At 42.4% G+C, this 19,102-nt stretch overlaps 1 protein-coding gene and 1 long non-coding RNA gene across 2 annotated transcripts in view; both read left to right on the top strand.

Annotated features, from left to right (window-relative positions):
- Positions 1-9,846: 9,846 nt before the first annotated feature.
- Positions 9,847-19,102, top strand: part of LOC133755692 (aldo-keto reductase family 1 member C21-like) — a 39,671-nt gene continuing 30,415 nt past the window's right edge. The window contains exons 1-2 of the mRNA XM_062185721.1: positions 9,847-9,971; positions 10,255-10,313. Of these exons, the coding sequence (XP_062041705.1) occupies positions 9,932-9,971; positions 10,255-10,313 (99 nt within the window). The 5' untranslated portion in view covers positions 9,847-9,931. The remainder of the gene's footprint in view (positions 9,972-10,254; positions 10,314-19,102) is intronic.
- On the top strand, positions 11,851-12,765 carry LOC133755690 (uncharacterized). Its single transcript, XR_009865462.1, has 2 exons — positions 11,851-11,969; positions 12,639-12,765. It is a non-coding gene; the product is annotated as an uncharacterized LOC133755690 (long non-coding RNA).

Below are 19,102 nucleotides of genomic sequence, written 5' to 3'. Positions count from 1 at the left end.
CTGGTAGCATCAGGGCTACTTGCTGTCCCCAACACACGATAGAGGATAGCCGCAGTGTTGCTGCGACCACTCGGGTCTGGGGATTTGGAAAGAGGCAAAATGGAGTCTTTCTTAGGGCAAAGAAGGCCCTCAGTCACAGTCAGCTTTCTAGGTAAATGAAAACCGAGGATTGTGGAATTCTGTAGTTAGGGCCACTGCTCTGCCATGATGGTGGGAATCTTAGAGCCTTCTGCTTACTCTCCTCAGTGAGATAGAGTCCCCTGGCCATAACACCAGCATAGGAGCTCCAGTATACTTGGTTCTTGCCTCGCTCTGTACTGGCTCTCTCTGAGCCTATTGCCATTTCGAGTTGTCCTTACTTCCTTACCAAAGATTTCCTTCAGTCAGTCTCCAAGACACCTGGTGTTTCCTTTGCTGTGCTGGTTCTTCCCAGAGGTGGAGGTGAGTGCAGGGCCTCTGTATTCAGCTTTTGTTCCCTCTCTTCTCTCTCTCAGACTTCATTATACTAAGCATTAGGAATGAACAAGGCTTACACCATGAGACAGCCATCATCATGGTGATATTTATATTGGGACTTGTGGAAAACATAATGTGAAATGAATGTCACATTTTAGGAGCTAAAACATGACTCCCTATTTATCTCTTTGTAGAGATTTTTATAACTTTGAAGATATTGCCTAGTTGGAAAAGAGTTGCATATGTACCTCACACATGTATTTGCTTACTGTTGGTTGAACATTACACAAAGGAAAGATCTCCTGATTATGTTGTCATTTGACTCAACCTGTTTGCCCATAAGTAAAAGTTCTGAGAAAAAAAATGGTTGGAGTACTCAGGTCCTGACATTGGTGTGGCTGAGCCCTGGCCCTTACAGGCTTTTGGAGAGTGAATTAGCAGATGGCACCTCTGTAGGCCTGCTTCTCTATGCCACTCTATTTCATTTTCTCTTCTTCCCTGTTTCCTTCTGTCTCCTTATTTTTTGCGAGAAGCTGAGATAATTTTTAAAATACAAAAGGAAAAGTCTGGCAGCTCAACCTGCTTAATCAGAGTACTGACTCTCAGGACTTGGTTTTGTGACATTTAAAGCAATCAAGGCTTTTGAAAAACACTCCTCCTGTAGCCTCTTATATTTTTTCACAGAACTCTATTTTTTTAGCAGATTTGAAAAATGCCTATTACCATAAAATTCCAGAAGCACATGTTCTCACTATAGTAAGAAATGTATGTTTCAATTTATAAATTAAAATTTTATTTTAGGGGGCGGAGCCAAGATGGCGGATAGTGAGGACGTGTGCCTTAGTTTGGGAAAATAAACTCTCATAAAAGTGGAATTACTGTAGCCTCAGGAAAAGACTCAAAAAAAAAAAACTGCAGAGAGACGCTTCCGGATCTTGTGGATGAGACACGGAGGACTTACAGGGAACCCACCGCGTGGAAAACCAACCGAGACGAGTCGAGCGGGAGAGGAGCCAGAGCCACAGAATCTCGCCAGCGCGGGAACGGAGGTCGGTAAGACAAAGACCTGAGAAGTCCGAGACACTGGGGGGAGGGGGAACAGAGGCCTCTCCCTTCACTCACCAAGCAAAACAAAGAGCACCGCGATTTTACATATGTAAAGCTCAGCCAAACTCAGTATCTTTAGCGAAACTGGAGAACACATTGAGGGCTGCATAAACCCTGTGTATGTTCCCAGGCATAAATCAAACGAATACCCACAGAGGCTAGATTTCAACTACCCTCAACTCCACACCCAACTGAGTCAAAAGAAAAAAAAAAAAAAAAAGAGAGAGAGAGAGAGAGAGAGCGTCCCAGCAAGGAGCAAGTAATCCGGGAGAGTCGCTCTTTACACAGCCTTAAACCTCAAGAAACAAGCATAGCTCTCTAGCCACACCCATCACAGCCCCTAAGGCTGCAACAAAACAGACAGCTCACTCAGAGGCACAGTATAACGAGAGAAAAAAACAAAAACAAAAACAAAAACAAAAACAAAAACAAAAACACCACAAACTATCTCTAACATGCCAAGCAAGAAACGTAGAAGCGGAGGTACCAAAGATAAGGAAGGCACTATGACGCCCCCAAGTGAACAAGACACGCCAATGCAAGATTATGAAGAGGAACAGTTAGAGCAAATGCACGAAGCAGATGGCAAAAATTTCATAAGAACATTAAGAAGTTCTCAAAAACAAATTCTTGAACTACAGAAATCCTTAATGGACAAGATAGAAAATCTCTCCCGTGAAAATGAAATATTAAGGAGGAATCAAAATGAAATGAAAAAATTAGTGGAACAGGAAACTGCAGTACTGGCAAAAAATCTCAATGAAATGAAGAACTCAATAGATCAAATGGCAAACACATTAGAGAGCCTTAAAAACAGAATGGATGAAGCAGAAGAGAGAATATCGGAATTAGAAGACAGAGAACAGGAAAGGAAACAGTCAAATCAAAAAAAAGAAGAAGAAATCAGTAATCTAAAAAATACTGTTAGGAATCTACAGGATACTATTAAAAAACCCAACATTCGGGTTCTAGGAGTTCCTGAAGGCATGGAAAGGGAGAAAGGATTAGAAGGCCTTTTTAGTGAGATACTAGCAGAAAATTTCCCAGGTTTGGAGAAGGACAGAGACATCCTAGTACAGGAAGCTCAGAGAACCCCTAATAAACATGATCAAAAGAGATCCTCACCAAGACACGTCGTAATCAAACTCACCACAGTGAAACACAAAGAAAAGATCCTAAAATGTGCAAGAGAGAAACGCCAGATTACTCTCAGAGGATCTCCAATTAGACTTACAGCTGATTTCTCATCAGAAACCCTACAAGCCAGAAGAGAATGGCGAGATATAGCCCAGGTACTAAGAGAGAAAAACTGCCAGCCCAGAATATTATATCCTGCAAAGCTCTCATTTGTGAATGAAGGTGAAATTAAGACCTTTCACAGCAAACAGAAATTGAAAGAATTTGTCGCCACTCGTCCAGCCCTGCAAAAGATGCTTAAAGATGTGTTACATACAGAAACACAGAAACACGGTCACCAATATGAAAGAAGGTAAAGGAAGGAAACCTCAGAGCAAAAGATCACAAGAAGCTCAAACCAGATATTAGAAAATATCTTTGGCAAATGGCAGGGCAAAGTTACTCCTTTTCAATAGTCACATTGAATGTTAATGGCTTGAACTGTCCAGTTAAAAGACACCGATTGGCCGATTGGGTTAAGGACCAAAACCCATCCTTTTGCTGCTTACAAGAAACCCATCTATCCAACAATGATCCATACAAGCTGAGAGTGAAAGGCTGGAAAAAGATATACCACGCCAACAGAAATGAAAAGAGAGCGGGCGTAGCCATCTTAATATCGGACAACATAAACTTTACCACAAAAACTGTTAGGAGAGACAAAGAGGGGCACTATATAATGATTAAGGGATCCATTCAACAGGAAGATATAACGATTATCAACGTATATGCACCTAATTACAGGGCACCAGCCTATTTAAAAGACTTGTTAAGGGACTTAAAGGGAGACTTAGACCCTAATACAATAGTACTGGGGGACTTCAATACTCCACTCTCAGAGATAGACAGATCAACAGGACAGAAGATCAACAAGGAGACAGTAGATTTAAATGACACTATAGCCCAAATGGATCTAACAGACATCTACAGAACATTTCATCCTACATCTAAGGACTTTACATTCTTCTCAGCAGTACATGGAACCCTCTCTAGGATTGACCACATACTAGGCCATAAAGCAAGTCTCAGCAAATTCAAAAGAATTAGAATCATACCATGCAGCTTCTCAGACCACAAAGGAATGAAATTGGAAATTGGCAACTCAGGAATCCCTAGAGCACGTGCAAACACATGGAGATTGAACAACATGCTCCTGAATGAACAATGGGTCATAGAAGAAATTAAAAGAGAAATCAAAAATTTTCTGGAAGTAAATGAGGATAACAGCACAACATACCAAAACCTATGGGATACAACAAAAGCAGTGTTAAGAGGAAAGTTTATATCAATAGGTGCCTACATCAAGAAATTGGAAAGGCACCAAATAGATGAGCTTTCAAGTCACCTCAAGGATCTAGAAAATCTGCAGCAAACCAAACCCAAACCCAGTAGGAGAAGAGAAATAATTAAAATCCGAGAAGAAATCAACAAGATTGAATCCAAAAAAACATTACAAAAAATCAGCCAAACGAGGAGCTGGTTTTTTGAAAAAATAAACAAAATTGACACCCCATTGGCCCAACTAACTAAAAAAAGAAGAGAAAAGACCCAAATCAATAGGATCAGAGATGAAATGGGAAACGTAACAACAGACGCCACAGAAATAAAAAGAATCATCAGAAATTACTACAAGGACTTGTATGCCAGCAAACAAGAAAATCTATCAGACATGGACAGATTCTTGGACACATACAACCTCCCTAAATTGAGCCAGGAAGACATAGAAAACCTAAACAGACCAATAACTGACACAGAAATTGAAACAGTAATAAAGGCCCTCCCAACAAAGAAAAGCCCAGGGCCAGATGGATTCACTGCTGAGTTCTACCAGACATTTAGAGAAGAACTAACTCCAATTCTTCTCAAACTATTCAGAGCAATCGAAAAAGAGGGAATCCTCCCAAATTCCTTCTATGAAGCCACCATCACCTTAATTCCTAAGCCAGAAAGAGACGCAACACTGAAAGAGAATTACAGACCAATATCCCTGATGAACATAGATGCAAAAATTCTCAATAAAATTCTGGCCAATAGAATGCAACAACACATCAGAAAGATCATCCACCCAGACCAAGTGGGATTCATCCCCGGTATGCAGGGATGGTTCAACATTCGCAAAACAATCAACGTAATACACTACATTAACAGACTGCAGAAGAAAAACCATATGATTCTCTCAATAGACGCAGAGAAAGCATTTGATAAAATACAACACCCTTTCATGATGAAAACTCTAAGCAAACTGGGTATGGAAGGAACATTCCTTAATACAATCAAAGCAATATATGAAAAACCCACGGCCAACATCCTATTGAACGGGGAAAGGTTGGAAGCATTTCCACTGAAATCTGGTACCAGACAGGGATGCCCTCTCTCACCACTGCTATTCAATATAGTTCTGGAAGTTTTGGCCAGAGCTATTAGGCAAGAAAAAGAAATTAAAGGGATACAAATTGGGAAGGAAGAACTCAAACTATCCCTCTTTGCAGATGATATGATTCTTTATTTAGGGGACCCAAAGAACTCTACTAAGAGACTGCTGGAACTCATCGAAGAGTTTGGCAAAGTAGCAGGATATAAAATCAATGCACAAAAATCAACAGCCTTTGTATACACAGGCAATGCCACGGCTGAGGAAGAACTTCTAAAATCAATCCCATTCACAATAGCTACAAAAACAATCAAATACCTTGGAATAAACTTAACCAAAGACGTTAAAGATCTCTACGATGAAAACTACAAAACCTTACAGAAAGAAATAGAAGAGGATACCAAAAAATGGAGAAATCTTCCATGCTCATGGATTGGAAGAATCAACATCATCAAAATGTCTATCCTCCCAAAAGCAATTTATACATTCAATGCAATACCCATCAAGATCCCGAAGACCTTCTTCACAGATCTAGAAAAAATGATGCTGAAATTCATATGGAAACACAGAAGACCTCGAATAGCCAAAGCAATCCTGTACAACAAAAACAAAGCCGGAGGCATCACAATACCTGATTTTAGGACATACTACAGGGCAGTTGTTATCAAAACAGCATGGTACTGGTACAGAAACAGATGGATAGACCAATGGAACAGAATAGAAACACCAGAAATCAATCCAAACATCTACAGCCAACTTATATTTGACCAAAGATCCAAATCTAATCCCTGGAATAAGGACAGTCTATTCAATAAATGGTGCTGGGAAAATTGGATTTCCACGTGCAGAAGCTTGAAGCAAGACCCATACCTATCACCTTACACAAAAATTCATTCAACATGGATTAAAGACTTAAATCTACGACCCGAAACCATCAAATTATTAGAGAGCATTGGAGAAACCCTGCAAGATATAGGCACAGGCAAAGACTTCCTGGAAAATACTCCAAAAGCACAGGCAGTCAAAACCAAAATTAACATTTGGGATTGCATCAAATTGAGAAGCTTCTGTACCTCGAAAGAAATAGTCAGGAAAGTGAAGAGGCAACCAACAGAATGGGAAAAAATATTCGCAAATTATACTACAGATAAAGGATTGATAACCAGAATCTACAAAGAAATCAAGAAAAACCACAACAACAAAACAAACAACCCACTTAAGAGATGGGCCAAGGACCTCAATAGACATTTTTCGAAAGAGGAAATCCAAATGGCCAACAGACACATGAAAAAATGTTCAAGATCACTAGCAATCAGAGAAATGCAAATCAAAACCACAATGAGGTTCCATCTCACCCCGGTGAGAATAGCTCACATTCAGAAATCTACCAACAACAGATGCTGGAGAGGATGTGGGGAAAAAGGGACACTAACCCACTGTTGGTGGGAATGCAAACTGGTTAAGCCACTATGGAAGTCTGTCTGGAGATTCCTCAGAAACCTGAATATAACCCTACCATACAACCCAGCCATCCCACTCCTTGGAATTTACCCAAAGGAATTTAATTTGGCAAATAAAAAAGCCATCTGCACATTAATGTTTATTGCAGCTCAATTCACAATAGCTAAGACCTGGAACCAACCCAAATGCCCATCAACAGTAGACTGGATAAAGAAATTATGGGACATGTACTCCATAGAATACTATACAGCAGTAAGAAACAATGAAACCCAGTCATTTGCAACAAGATGGAGCAATCTGGAAAACATCATGCTGAGTGAATTAAGCCAGTCCCAAAGAGACAAATTTCATTTGTTTTCCCTGATCGGTGACAACTGAGCGCCAAAGAGAAAACCTGTTAAGTGAAATGGACACTATAAGCAACAATGAACTGATCAGCTCCTGTCCTGACTTTAGATGTACAATGTAATACTCTATCCTTTTTAGTATTCGTTGTTGTTGTTGTTGTTCTAGTACTATTGGTTGAACTCAGTAATTAACACACAATTATTCTCAGGTGTTTAAATTTTAACTGAAAAGTGATCCCTGTTAAATCTAAGAGTGGAAAAAGAGAGGGAGGAGGTAAACAATTAGGAACATGCTCAATCGGACTGGCTGCAAATGGGGGAGTTAGAAATGTACAGGGGATTCCAACACAATTCCATCAAGATGGCATGTACCAATGCCATCGCACTAGTCCAAGTGATCAATTTCAGCTCACAATTGATAGCTCTGATAGGTCTAAGAGTCAAAGAGATCACACAAACAAGATAAGTATCTGCTAATACTGATAGAATCAAAAAGGGAGAGAAAGATCCAACATGGGAAGTGGGATACACAGCAGACTCATAGGATGGCAGATGTCCTAAACAACACTCCGGCCTCAGAATCAGCCCTCAAGGCATTCAGATCTGGCTGAAGAGCCCATGAGAGTATAGCAGGCATGGAAAGCCAAGATACCATGGGAAAAAAAAAAAAAGACCTAAGTGAATGATCTCTGTGAGTGAGATCCCAGTGGAAAGAACGGGGCCATCAAAGAAGGAGGTACCCTTCTCCGAAGGGAGGAGAGAACATCCACTTTGACTATGACCCTATCGGAATAAGATCAAAGTCAGCGAACCCTAAAGGCTTCCATAGCCCTTGCAACTCATGACTAGAGCCCAGGGAGATTACTGACGCCATGAACAGGAGTGTCAAATTGTTAAGTCAGCAACAGGAGTCACTGTGTACTTACACCCCATGCGGGATCTGTCCCCAATGTGTCGTCTAAAGCCAAGTGATGCTACGACTGGTACTGAAACAGTATTTTTATACTTTGCGTTTCTGTGTGGGCGCAGACTGATGAGGTCTTTGCTAATTATATACTGAAGTGATCTTCTGTATATAAAGAGAATTGGAAATGAAAAAAAAAAAACAACCTGGTGTTAAAATGGAAATGGCATAGAAAATTAATTATTTTGAAAAAAAATTATGTAGGATCTCTGTCTTTAATGTGCTGTACATTGCTATTTTATGCTATAATTAGTAATCCAATGGTAGTTTTTTCACTTGATGTTGCTATATGGGCAAAATGTTGAAATCTTTACCTAATATACACTAAACTGATCTTCTGTATACAAAAAGAATTGAAAATGAATCTTTACACGAATGGAGGGAGAAAGGGAGCGGGAGGGGGGAGGGTTGCGGGCGGAAGGGAGGTTATGGGAGGGGGGAAGCCATTGTAACCCACAAGCTATACTTTGGAAATTTATATTCATTAAATAAAAGTTTAATTAAAAAAAAAAAAAAAAAAAAAATTTTATTTTAAATTCTTGAAGCAAATGTAGAAATACGACATTTTGTATGCTGCAAACATATGTAGAAATATGTAATTGAAAAATTCAATTTCATAGGTTCTGCCTTTTTATTTTGGTTTTCCAAATTTCAGAATTCAGTTTAGGTTCACATTATTTACTTATATTCTTTTAATGTTTTACAAATATTTATTTATATGTATATTCTTATCATTAAATGCTTTTTCTGAGTGATTTTGTCTATTCTCATTTCTTTTCAAAATTCTTTAGTGATTAAATATGACACATTTAAGGGCCACAGTGTGGTATTTCAATACATGTATATTATGTGTATTGCACAAAACAGGATGACTAAGATTTTTCGTTCCTTCATGTTACTTTATGATTGCAGGTTTGAGGATTCTTCTGTTTGCTCATGCAATGTGTGTTAGGTTATTGTAAAACATAATCCCCTCACAACTTTGTTCTTGCCACTCTCTGTACTGGCTCTCCGAGCCTATTGCCATTTAGAGTTGTCCTTACTTCCTTACCAAAGATTTCCTTCAGTCAGTCTCCTAGACACCGGGTGTTTCCTTTGCTATGCTGGTGCTTCCCAGTGGTGGAGGTGAGAGCAGTAGGAAGTCATTCCTTCAATGTAACTCTGGTTTCTTACCCATATTTCAAATTTTCTCTATCTCCTGTAACCTCCCACCCTCTAGTTTTTATTTTGTGTTCTATGTTCCTTTGTTTGTTTTTTTTTTTCTTTGACGAAATGTGGTTTCTAAGTTCTCTGTGTGCATCAAATCTGGTATTGCCTAAGTAAAGACGTTTTTGTACATTGTGTATTTCCTGCCAGAGTGGTCCCTTAAACATAATTGTAATCATGTAATTCAACTGCTGATTGAGTAGATTTCCATTCCAGTCGGGGAGAATTCACATTCCAGCATGACCATTGGTTTGGTCCTTAGGTCTTAAATCTGCCATACATCACTAAACCGCATTCTACTAAAGTAGTACGTTCTCATTGTAGCTCCATATCTGGGACTGCTAATTTGCCTTGTTTATGCCTATACCATATTTTTCCTCATCTGTGCTGTATAGAATGCCTTCATGACTTACTTACTTTTGATTTCATTTGATCTGCGTTTCAAAATGTAGCCCCAAATAAGCAATATTTGCTGACCTTCCAAGATTAAATTGAGGATACACTTCTCCGCCTATTCTTCAACTATATATACTTCAACGATGGATACAGTGATTTATACTTTTCTGTTCTATTTTCCCATGTCTACCTCTAAGTGAACATGGGGTAGAATCTGCTCTTTGTTTATATGCTTCGATGTTTCAAGGACTGGGCCTATGACTTGATACACATAGTAAATCCTGTCTCACTGAATGAGTAGCTGAGGGGTTGAGAAATTGGATATATTTGTTGAATTTGTATTTTATTGTTCTGTAGGAAGGAACGTCAACTCTAGCGGGTAAGAAGAGAAAAAAACGTATTGCCATCACTCAAGTTGCTCCACTACAGACAATTAATAAATATGGAATGGACTCTGACCGGGGATTGGACAATGTTGACAAAGATAGTGAGTGCCTATCCTTCGAAACTTAATATTAAAATACAATGAACAGAAACGAGTATCTCTGAATTGAATATCCATTTATTTTGAGGGTTTTCTTTGGCTTTTTTTTTTTTTAATATAACCAACTTCTTCCTGAAACAGCTTCAACCCTTGAAATTCATCCTTACTATTCATTTTATTATTTATTGCATTGCAATATTCATGAGTGGAGAGAGACACACCTTTATGTAAATTGTTTCCATGTGAATAAATGTTCTCACTAGTTGATCTGTTACTGCATTTGTAGATAAGGAGTCTGCCTCCCAAAGAGATCCTCAAGACAGCAAAGCAGAAAGGAATTCTAAGGTACTGTCTCTTCTTGTGATTTGGCTGGGTTTGGGGTAGATAGTAAGGATAGAGATGAAACATGGCTGGCTATATATTGATAACTATTAAAATTGAGCCAATAGTATCTCTACCTTAAAATGAACTTGAAAGTTCTATAATAAAAACACAGAAACACTATCAACAGTTGAGTTGATAAAAAAAAAATGGAATAGCAAAACCAAAAAACTGGTACATTCAACAACACTGAAGGTAACTCTTTAATTAGAAATCAATGATTTGCAGAAGGTGTTTAGAAGAGTGATTAAGATACCAGTGAGAACTCACGCGTCCCTTAGTAGAGGGCCTAGATTCCAGCTTCCTTTTAATGTGTACCTAGGGAGGCAAGAGGTGGTGGATCAAGCACTTGGGTCCCTGCTACCAGCATGGGAGACCTGGATGGAGTTCCTGGCTCCTGGCTGTTATGGGCATTTAGAAGGTAAACTAGGGGTGAACCAGGAGATGGAAGATCTTTCATTGTTTCTCTCCACTTTTCAAATAAATTAAAAGTTAACAATTTTTGTAAAAAAGAAATAAACAATTAGAGCCTGCTTATTTTGTATGCATTAAATTTTAAAGTAACCACATAACCATAACTGATAAAAGTATTTTTTTAAATATTTATTTGAGAGAAGGACTAGAGAGAGAGAGAGAGAGATCTGCCATCACTGGTTCACTTCCCAATGTTGGAACAGCCTGGATTGGACCAGGCGAAAGCTAGGAGCCACGATGCCCATCCATGTGTCCCACAGGTAGCAGGGACTCAAGTACTTGAGCAATCATCTACTGCATTCCAGCACTCAAGAAGGGAGCTGTATCCAAGACAGAGGAAAGGAGTGGGCACTCCAATATGCACTGTGGCTGTCCCAAGCAACTTAACTCATTGCACCACAGCATCAATCCCAGAGGGAAACCTTTTGACATAGATATTTTAATTCCTAACTCTGGCAAAAATGGACACACTAGAAAGGCACTAAGGCAACCCTTACTATGATGACTCAGTGGTTAACAATTGATAAAACTGCTAGGTTTAGGTGGAAATTTCATTTAGAAATTTACAAGAGGACTTAGGCTTCCTGTCATGGATCCCCTGATCAATATTATCATCACTAAAGGGACAATGATCACCTGCCACCCGATGTCATGCAACCCACACGAAGTACAGGGCCCCGGCTATGGAGGACTGTTGACCTGTGACCAAATAAGGCATGTAAAGGTAGCTTGTTAAATGGCAGTCGGTTGTCTCATTTTCTTCAGCAAATTAAAATCATTTAAAAAATTGTAAATTTAATTTCCATCTATTTGAAAAGGCAGAGAGAGAGAGAGAGAGAGAGGGAGAGAGAGAGATATCTTCATCTGCTGGTTCACTTCTCAAATGCCCACAACCACAACAGCCAGGACTGGGCCAGGTCGAAGCCAGGAGCCTGGCAATCCATTCAGGTCTCCCAAAATGGGGACAGGGACCCAATCACTTGAGCATTCACTGCTGCATTAACAAGAAGTTATCACCAGAAGCACAGCTGAGACTTGAACGCAGATACGTAAATATCAGATGCAGTATCTTAACCACTGTGCTGAACACCTGCTCCATTCAAAGTCATTTTAAAAAATAAGTAGAGTTAGTGTTTGGCCTAGATGGTAAGACACTGGTTAAGATGCTCATGCCATATGTCGTGTCCCATAGTACCCAGATTTGTTTCCTGGCTCTGGCTCAGGACACCAGCTTCCTGTCCATGCAGATACTCTGAGGCAGCTGTGATGGCTCAAGTAGTTGCGCACTTGTCACCCATGTAGGAGACGTGGATTGAATTCCTGGCTTCTAGCTTTGGCCTGGCTCTGCCCGAGCCATTGGGGGAATTTGGGAAATGAGTCAGCAGATGGGTGGTCTCTCTCTGATTCTATAAGAATCTCTGTCTCTCAAATAAATAAATGGATAGTTGATGCATAAATGAAAAGCAGACAGGATACTGTATTTGTGTGTGTGGTGGTGGGGTGTAGATTAAGACTTAAGAGACAGAGTGAGCAGTTGGTGTGGAACAAATAAAACGACAAAATTATTTTTGAGGCATTGAAAATTCTAACTGATTGGAAAGCATAATTGTGCAATTTTGTAGGTATAACATGGTTACGCAAATAAACATCAAATTCCTAGAGAGTCATACTGAAGTATATGGGAATGAAGGGAGCTGACGTCAGAGGTAGGCTTTAACTACTTAGGGATTAGAAAAATGTTGACAAATGCTGAGTCTTGACAAACGCTGGTTTTGTAAAAATTCCTTACGCTATTTTCTCTGCTTATCACCTCAGGGTAATCTTTGTATGACAAAGAGATGCTATCACCACGACTTAGGAAATAGGAGCCATTATTTTTGGAAGCAGAAGTTTCAGCGGGAGATATTGGAGGTTAATGTATTCAGATCCACTTATTTACATACACACAGATTTAGTTTTGATTATTTATTTCAGCCAACAGAAATTAAAATCCAGATCCGAAAAGATCAATTGGCAAATGGGCGAAGTGTTTTTTTTTTTTAATCAAAGTTCTTAATTCAACCAACCAAAGAACCAAATTCAGACGCAGAATATAGTGGAAGAAAACAGTCAGCCACTTTATGTCCCATGGTCTGCAGAGTTTGGAATTTTGGAAGATTATCGTGGGTTAGTCCTTCCATAAACTCCTGGGAATCGTGGATCTACACAGCCGATGTTTCCAGAAAATCCATGTTTCTGAAACCTCGGGATACATATTCCTGTCCAGGGGGAAACTTATAAAAGCAGAAAACCAAGCCACTCAACCACATGAGGAGGGCAGACAGAGCTGCCACTGGAATGGCACTCCCAGCTTCCTGAGGATCCAGCTTGAAGGGCAAATGGAAAGATGACGGGAAGGCAATGCCTGGTACATTCACAACGGAGTAGTAATTCCAGAACGCAGTGGTTAAGACACAGGCACTGGCAGTTATGTACAGGACTCCAGAAGCCACAAATGGGTTGAAGAGGGTATTGGTCCCCACAATGCCCATGTACACATTTCTAAGTGCAAGGATGATATAGGCCTTCCCCAGAAGCCCTAGAAGGTTGGCAGCCAGCAGGAAGTGTTGAGATATACTATTTGGAAGATTATCCTGGGTTAGTCCTTCCATAAACTCCTGGGAATCGTGGATCTACACAGCCGATGTTTCCAGAAAATCCATGTTTCTGAAACCTCGGGATACATATTCCTGTCCAGGGGGAAACTTATAAAAGCAGAAAACCAAGCCACTCAACCACATGAGGAGGGCAGACAGAGCTGTCACTGGAATGGCACTCCCAGCTTCCTGAGGATCCAGCTTGAAGGGCAGATGGAAAGACGACGGGAAGGCAATGCCTGGTACATTCACAACGGAGTAGTAATTCCAGAACGCAGTGGTTAAGACACAGGCACTGGCAGTTATGTACAGGACTCCAGAAGCCACAAATGGGTTGAAGAGGGTATTGGTCCCCACAATGCCCATGTACACATTTCTAAGTGCAAGGATGATAAAGGCCTTCCCCAGAAGCCCTAGAAGGTTGGCAGCCAGCAGGAGGTGTTGAGATATACTATTTGGAAGATTATCCTGGGTTAGTCCTTCCATAAACTCCTGGGAATCGTGGATCTACACAGCCGATGTTTCCAGAAAATCCATGTTTCTGAAACCTCGGGATACATATTCCTGTCCAGGGGGAAACTTATAAAAGCAGAAAACCAAGCCACTCAACCACATGAGGAGGGCAGACAGAGCTGCCACTGGAATGGCACTCCCAGCTTCCTGAGTACCCGGCTTGAAGGGCAGATGGAATGACGACGGGAAGGCAATGCCTGGTACATTCACAACGGAGTAGTAATTCCAGAACGCAGTGGTTAAGACACAGGCACTGGCAGTTATGTACAGGACTCCAGAAGCCACAAATAGGTTGAAGAGGGTATTGGTCCCCACAATGCCCATGTACACATTTCTAAGTGCAAGGATGATATAGGCCTTCCCCAGAAGCCCTAGAAGGTTGGCAGCCAGCAGGAGGTGTTGAGATATACTATTTGGAAGATTATCCTGGGTTAGTCCTTCCATAAACTCCTGGGAATCGTGGATCTACACAGCCGATGTTTCCAGAAAATCCATGTTTCTGAAACCTCGGGATACATATTCCTGTCCAGGGGGAAACTTATAAAAGCAGAAAACCAAGCCACTCAACCACATGAGGAGGGCAGACAGAGCTGCCACTGGAATGGCACTCCCAGCTTCCTGAGGATCCGGCTTGAAGGGCAGATGGAAAGACGACGGGAAGGCAATGCCTGGTACATTCACAACGGAGTAGTAATTCCAGAACGCAGTGGTTAAGACACAGGCACTGGCAGTTATGTACAGGACTCCAGAAGCCACAAATGGGTTGAAGAGGGTATTGGTCCCCACAATGCCCATGTACACATTTCTAAGTGCAAGGATGATAAAGGCCTTCCCCAGAAGCCCTAGAAGGTTGGCAGCCAGCAGGAGGTGTTGAGATATACTATTTGGAAGATTATCCTGGGTTAGTCCTTCCATAAACTCCTGGGAATCGTGGACCTACACAGCCGATGTTTCCAGAAAATCCATGTTTCTGAAACCTCGGGATACATATTCCTGTCCAGGGGGAAACTTATAAAAGCAGAAAACCAAGCCACTCAACCACATGAGGAGGGCAGACAGAGCTGCCACCTGAATGGCACTCCCAGCTTCCTGAGGATCCGGCTTGAAGGGCAGATGGAAAGACGACGGGAAGGCAATGCCTGGTACATTCACAACGGAGTAGTAATTCCAGAACGCAGTGGTTAAGACACAGGCACTGGCAGTTATGAACAGGACTCCAGAAGCCACAAATGGGTTGAAGAGGGTATTGGTCCCCACAATGCCCATGTACACATTTCTAAGTGCAAGGATGATATAGGCCTTCCCCAGAAGCCCTAGAAGGTTGGCAGCCAGCAGGAGGTGTTGAGATATACTATTTGGAAGATTATCCTGGGTTAGTCCTTCCATAAACTCCTGGGAATCGTGGACCTACACAGCCGATGTTTCCAGAAAATCCATGTTTCTGAAACCTCGGGATACATATTCCTGTGCAGGGGGAAACTTATAAAAGCAGAAAACCAAGCCACTCAACCACATGAGGAGGGCAGACAGAGCTGCCACTGGAATGGCACTCCCAGCTTCCTGAGTATCCGGCTTGAAGGGCAGATGGAATGACGACGGGAAGGCAATGCCTGGTACATTCACAACGGAGTAGTAATTCCAGAACGCAGTGGTTAAGACACAGGCACTGGCAGTTATGTACAGGACTCCAGAAGCCACAAATGGGTTGAAGAGGGTATTGGTCCCCACAATGCCCATGTACACATTTCTAAGTGCAAGGATGATATAGGCCTTCCCCAGAAGCCCTAGAAGGTTGGCAGCCAGCAGGAGGTGTTGAGATATACTATTTGGAAGATTATCCTGGGTTAGTCCTTCCATAAACTCCTGGGAATCGTGGATCTACACAGCCGATGTTTCCAGAAAATCCATGTTTCTGAAACCTCGGGATACATATTCCTGTCCAGGGGGAAACTTATAAAAGCAGAAAACCAAGCCACTCAACCACATGAGGAGAGCAGACAGAGCTGCCACTGGAATGGCACTCCCAGCTTCCTGAGGATCCGGCTTGAAGGGCAGATGGAAAGACGACGGGAAGGCAATGCCTGGTACATTCACAACGGAGTAGTAATTCCAGAACGCAGTGGTTAAGACACAGGCACTGGCAGTTATGTACAGGACTCCAGAAGCCACAAATGGGTTGAAGAGGGTATTGGTCCCCACAATGCCCATGTACACATTTCTAAGTGCAAGGATGATAAAGGCCTTCCCCAGAAGCCCTAGAAGGTTGGCAGCCAGCAGGAGGTGTTGAGATATACTATTTGGAAGATTATCCTGGGTTAGTCCTTCCATAAACTCCTGGGAATCGTGGATCTACACAGCCGATGTTTCCAGAAAATCCATGTTTCTGAAACCTCGGGATACATATTCCTGTCCAGGGGGAAACTTATAAAAGCAGAAAACCAAGCCACTCAACCACATGAGGAGGGCAGACAGAGCTGCCACCTGAATGGCACTCCCAGCTTCCTGAGGATCCGGCTTGAAGGGCAGATGGAAAGACGACGGGAAGGCAATGCCTGGTACATTCACAACGGAGTAGTAATTCCAGAACGCAGTGGTTAAGACACAGGCACTGGCAGTTATGAACAGGACTCCAGAAGCCACAAATGGGTTGAAGAGGGTATTGGTCCCCACAATGCCCATGTACACATTTCTAAGTGCAAGGATGATAAAGGCCTTCCCCAGAAGCCCTAGAAGGTTGGCAGCCAGCAGGAGGTGTTGAGATATACTATTTGGAAGATTATCCTGGGTTAGTCCTTCCATAAACTCCTGGGAATCGTGGACCTACACAGCCGATGTTTCCAGAAAATCCATGTTTCTGAAACCTCGGGATACATATTCCTGTCCAGGGGGAAACTTATAAAAGCAGAAAACCAAGCCACTCAACCACATGAGGAGGGCAGACAGAGCTGCCACTGGAATGGCACTCCCAGCTTCCTGAGGATCCGGCTTGAAGGGCAGATGGAATGACGACGGGAAGGCAATGCCTGGTACATTCACAACGGAGTAGTAATTCCAGAACGCAGTGGTTAAGACACAGGCACTGGCAGTTATGTACAGGACTCCAGAAGCCACAAATGGGTTGAAGAGGGTATTGGTCCCCACAATGCCCATGTACACATTTCTAAGTGCAAGGATGATATAGGCCTTCCCCAGAAGCCCTAGAAGGTTGGCAGCCAGCAGGAGGTGTTGAGATATACTATTTGGAAGATTATCCTGGGTTAGTCCTTCCATAAACTCCTGGGAATCGTGGATCTACACAGCCGATGTTTCCAGAAAATCCATGTTTCTGAAACCTCGGGATACATATTCCTGTCCAGGGGGAAACTTATAAAAGCAGAAAACCAAGCCACTCAACCACATGAGGAGAGCAGACAGAGCTGCCACTGGAATGGCACTCCCAGCTTCCTGAGGATCCGGCTTGAAGGGCAGATGGAAAGACGACGGGAAGGCAATGCCTGGTACATTCACAACGGAGTAGTGATTCCAGAACGCAGTGGTTAAGACACAGGCACTGGCAGTTATGTACAGGACTCCAGAAGCCACAAATGGGTTGAAGAGGGTATTGGTCCCCACAATGCCCATGTACACATTTCTAAGTGCAAGGATGATAAAGGCCTTCCCCAGAAGCCCTAGAAGGTTGGCAGCCAGCAGGAGGTGTTGAGATATACTATTTGGAAGATTATCCTGGGTTAGTCCTTCCATAAACTCCTGGGAATCGTGGACCTACACAGCCGATGTTTCCAGAAAATCCATGTTTCTGAAACGTCGGGATACATATTCCTGTCCAGGGGGAAACTTATAAAAGCAGAAAACCAAGCCACTCAACCACATGAGGAGGGCAGACAGAGCTGCCACCTGAATGGCACTCCCAGCTTCCTGAGGATCCGGCTTGAAGGGCAGATGGAAAGACGACGGGAAGGCAATGCCTGGTACATTCACAACGGAGTAGTAATTCCAGAACGCAGTGGTTAAGACACAGGCACTGGCAGTTATGAACAGGACTCCAGAAGCCACAAATGGGTTGAAGAGGGTATTGGTCCCCACAATGCCCATGTACACATTTCTAAGTGCAAGGATGATAAAGGCCTTCCCCAGAAGCCCTAGAAGGTTGGCAGCCAGCAGGAGGTATTGAGATATACTATTTGGAAGATTATCCTGGGTTAGTCCTTCCATAAACTCCTGGGAATCGTGGACCTACACAGCCGATGTTTCCAGAAAATCCATGTTTCTGAAACCTCGGGATACATATTCCTGTCCAGGGGGAAACTTATAAAAGCAGAAAACCAAGCCACTCAACCACATGAGGAGGGCAGACAGAGCTGCCACTTGAATGGCACTCCCAGCTTCCTGAGGATCTGGCTTGAAGGGCAGATGGAAAGACGACGGGAAGGCAATGCCTGGTACATTCACAACGGAGTAGTAATTCCAGAACGCAGTGGTTAAGACACAGGCACTGGCAGTTATGAACAGGACTCCAGAAGCCACAAATGGGTTGAAGAGGGTATTGGTCCCCACAATGCCCATGTACACATTTCTAAGTGCAAGGATGATAAAGGCCTTCCCCAGAAGCCCTAGAAGGTTGGCAGCCAGCAGGAGGTGTTGAGATATACTATTTGGAAGATTATCCTGGGTTAGTCCTTCCATAAACTCCTGGGAATCGTGGATCTACACAGCCGATGTTTCCAGAAAATCCATGTTTCTGAAACCTCGGGATACATATTCCTGTCCAGGGGGAAACTTATAAAAGCAGAAAACCAAGCCACTCAACCACATGAGGAGGGCAGACAGAGCTGCCACTGGAATGGCACTCCCAGCTTCCTGAGGATCCGGCTTGAAGGGCAGATGGAATGACGATGGGAAGGCAATGCCTGGTACATTCACAACGGAGTAGTAATTCCAGAACGCAGTGGTTAAGACACAGGCACTGGCAGTTATGTACAGGACTCCAGAAGCCACAAATGGGTTGAAGAGGGTATTGGTCCCCACAATGCCCATGTACACATTTCTAAGTGCAAGGATGATATAGGCCTTCCCCAGAAGCCCTAGAAGGTTGGCAGCCAGCAGGAGGTGTTGAGATATACTATTTGGAAG

Source organism: Lepus europaeus, unplaced genomic scaffold, assembly GCF_033115175.1.
Source record: "Lepus europaeus isolate LE1 unplaced genomic scaffold, mLepTim1.pri SCAFFOLD_74, whole genome shotgun sequence".
Lineage (NCBI taxonomy): Eukaryota > Metazoa > Chordata > Mammalia > Lagomorpha > Leporidae > Lepus > Lepus europaeus.
This window is presented reverse-complemented; position numbering and strand designations above follow the sequence as displayed.